General features: G+C 38.0%; 1 protein-coding gene across 1 annotated transcript in view; it reads left to right on the forward strand.

Moving 5' to 3' along the window:
- Window positions 1-3541, forward strand: part of TREML4 (triggering receptor expressed on myeloid cells like 4) — a 20488-nt gene that overhangs the window by 15958 nt on the left and 989 nt on the right. Inside the window, exon 6 of the mRNA XM_037732507.1 lies at window positions 3452-3535. Coding sequence (XP_037588435.1) covers window positions 3452-3535 — 84 coding nt within the window. The remainder of the gene's footprint in view (window positions 1-3451; window positions 3536-3541) is intronic.

Below are 3541 nucleotides of genomic sequence, written 5' to 3' on the forward strand. Positions count from 1 at the left end.
AAACATGTAGTTTAAGATTGAAAAATGTTCTAAACTATATAAACATATTACATATGTTTTATAAAATACAGTATTCATGAATAGATATTATATAAACTGTGTATAAGTACTAAAACATGTTTATAACCCTCTCCATAATTAAAAACAGATAGTATACATTCTGTAAAGTACATGGAGTGTATTTACAAAAGGACACCTTGTATGAAGACATAAAAGAAGTGTGAAGAAATTTCAGAGAATCAATATGACACAGAGTATATTCTCCAAACCTAATGCAATGACATTAGGAATGCATAAGAGGGCTGGGAGTGTTGGCTCACGCCTGTAATCCAAGCACTTTGGAGGCCAAGGCGGGTGGATCACCTGAGGTCGGGAGCTCAAGATCAGCCTGACCAATATGGTGAAAACCCATCTTATAAAAAAAAAAAATTAAAAAAAAAAAGGAATGCATAAGAGGAGTAAAGATAAAATAGTACTTTTCAAACTAATTATTAATATATTCATATGTGAATTATTAAGTATGTAATAAAATATATTTTGATATATGACCACTACATATCAAAAAGTATGGGGCATAGTTAATATTGGAGAGCAATTAGTAGCTTTGAATACATTTGTTGGAAAACGTGAAAGTTTTCCAATTAATGAGCTAAGGAAGCATCTTAAGAAGATGGAACATGAGTGGCAGAGCAAGCCCAAAGAATCATAAAGGAGGGAAAGAATCATGGTAACAGCCAAAATAAATTAAATAGTTGGAAATGAAGATCAAAGAAAGTCATAATTCATTCTTTGAAAGTTTAAAAAGATAGCCATATTGTTGTCAAGACAAATGAAGAGAAAAGGACATGATAATAACAAATTGAAGAAAAAAGAATATAACCATGCATTCATTCTATAGAGATTTTAAAATAAATAAATTAGTGTTACATGTAAATTTTACGTGCCATGAAAGAAGTAGCACTCAAATATAAATTCTGTCAGCAAGGCAATTTACTGCTATAGAAAGGTGCATCTCCTAGATGGAGCAATGGCCAGCACACACCTGGACAAGGGAGGTGAAGGGGTTCTTATACTTGATGCAGGTAGCCCCTACTGCTGCTTTGTTCCCCAATTGGCCAGGGTTAGACCACACAGTCTAAGGTAATTCCGATCGGGTATTTTAACAAGAGCAGGAGTATGAGCCAGAATGGCAGGGTGAGTGAGTGGCGGGAAAACTGGTTATGGAACAGGTAACTAAAGGTGACTCAGGTCAGAGCAGGTGAGCAGGGGTGACTCAGGTCAAAGCAGGTGACCGACATGAGTCAGGACGGAGCAAGTGACCTGGATGAGTCAGGATGGAGCAGGGGATTAGGGGAACAGATGTAAACTACTGATTAGAACTGGTGAAAATGGTTGTTTACTGAAAGCACGAGGAAGTTAAACTTTAAAATGAAGGACAAAGAACTGAACATACTGACATACTGATTCTTTGAAAAGAAATTTAGAACTCGTTGTATCCAACATTCTGAACAAAATCTTGCTGTTTTAAATCTTAGAAATGCACAAATTTCTAAAAACATGAACTGCGAAGACTAACACAAAAAGAAACAGGTTTCAGTAGGTTAATAAATAAGAAAACTGAAATTTCTGAAATTTCAGAAAACTGAAATCATCCTCACAGAAAATTCAAGACTCACATGGTTTCACAGGTAACACAATCTTTTAAGAAACATTTGATTGATATTTCATACAAGATGTTGCAGAAAATAGAAGAGAAGCAGAAACAGCCCAGGTCATTTGAAGGGGCTAGTGTCATCAAAGTCTCAAAACCAGTTAAGGGGGATACAAGAAAACTAAATTATAGGTCCATTTCTCTGAGGCACATGGAGTCAATTCACAAATTATCATTAGCCAACTGAATTCAACAGTGTATCAAAAAGAAGACTGTATTATGAATGAGTAGGGTTTTCTCACAAAACAGAAAGGATTCTTCAACTTCAGAAAATCTAATCTTAGATTAGGTTACTTACTAATGTAAGTGATCTCGGATTACATCATTTATTAATATAAATAAACTAAATTCATAAACTACAGGAAAAAAGTCAACTGATGCACAAAATGCATTTGGGAACCTTCAGCACATTATGTCATATGAAAAAGCTCTTATAAAATAGAAATAAGAACAGATAACTTGGTAAAGGTTGTACACCAATGATCACAATAAACATTATTTAGTAGAGAAAGCATAAACTCAAATTAAGGATTTCCACAGCTACCATTAATGTCTTCTATAATATTAGAGGTTCTGATAAATGCTTGAAGGAAAGGAAAGCAGGTTATAGGAAAGAAGATGAGACAAGAAGAGGGAAAACCTGTCGTGACTGGCAGATGACGGGATCATCTACCCAGAAAAAGAAGGAGAAACAACAAACTATTAGATTTCACAAGAGAGTTTAGCAAGGCTTCCAGTTACAAAAGCAACAAATATACATCACAAGGAGACCTCTATAAGGAATAATCATTTAGAAAAATAAGGTAGTTTTCATTACAGTGACAAAATCATTAAGTTCCTAGAAAGAATTAATTTAAGCAAGACCTATTTGGAGAAAAGTATAAAATGCTAAAAAATGACAGGTGATCTGAATAAATAGAAATAATACATGACTTTGGAAGAGGCAATATCATTGTAGAGATGTCAATTTTCCCCAAATTAAAGTCACTCAAAGTAATCCCAAACACAACTTGTTTACATTTGCAAAGAACTTGAAAAACTTACTCTAAAATTATACAAAATAAAAAAGGAGATACATAACTGGCTAAGTCAATCATAAAAACGTGAATATAAAAAGAGCTCACTGGCCTTACCATGTAATAATACTGAAGCAGGAAGCTGTTAAGGCCACAAGAGAAAAGCAGATTTGCTGGGACAGGGAAGTCCCAGAATCAGAGCTAGTTAGGCCAGGAGTAGGGGCCACACAGAGGGTACCTGGGAGGATCCCTGGGATCAGCAGACAGGGGTTCTAGGTCTATGCTCTGTCACTGCTTGTAAGGGTCTGGTCAGGTCCTGTGCAATCTCTGGGCCTCATTCCTTCAGGTGTGATATCTGGCTGGTCTTGACGATGCACTTGGCTCTGATTCCTAAGAGACTCCTGATGGTCCTGTCCTACCTGACCTGATTAGGGAGAGTTCCCGCTCCCCCGGCTCTATCCCTCCTCTTCCCTAAACTCCAATCCCTTGTTCTTCCCCTGGCCAGCATTTTCCTCCATTCAAGACTTTGAGGTTCCTTCTGACCAGGTCTCCTCTCAGTCCCAGAGACCTCTGCGACCCCTGCCCCACACTCCTGTGTCATAGTCAATTCAGGGTGGGCCCTTATACAAACAGCTCCAGCCACAAGGAGCCTGATTTAGGGACACTGCAGGAGCAGGTGACATCCTGGCCCAAGTCCATCCTCTTTTCTCCCTCCCTGCTGCAGGAAATCAAGGGCTCCCCTCTGCCTTGGCTCAGCTGGCCCCAGACTCCTGATCTTTGTGCTGTGTGGACTCCTCCTGGCCAAGGGGCTGAT

The sequence above is a fragment of the Cebus imitator genome, unplaced genomic scaffold (assembly GCF_001604975.1).
Source record: "Cebus imitator isolate Cc_AM_T3 unplaced genomic scaffold, Cebus_imitator-1.0 Scaffold451, whole genome shotgun sequence".
Taxonomy (NCBI): Eukaryota; Metazoa; Chordata; class Mammalia; order Primates; family Cebidae; genus Cebus; species Cebus imitator.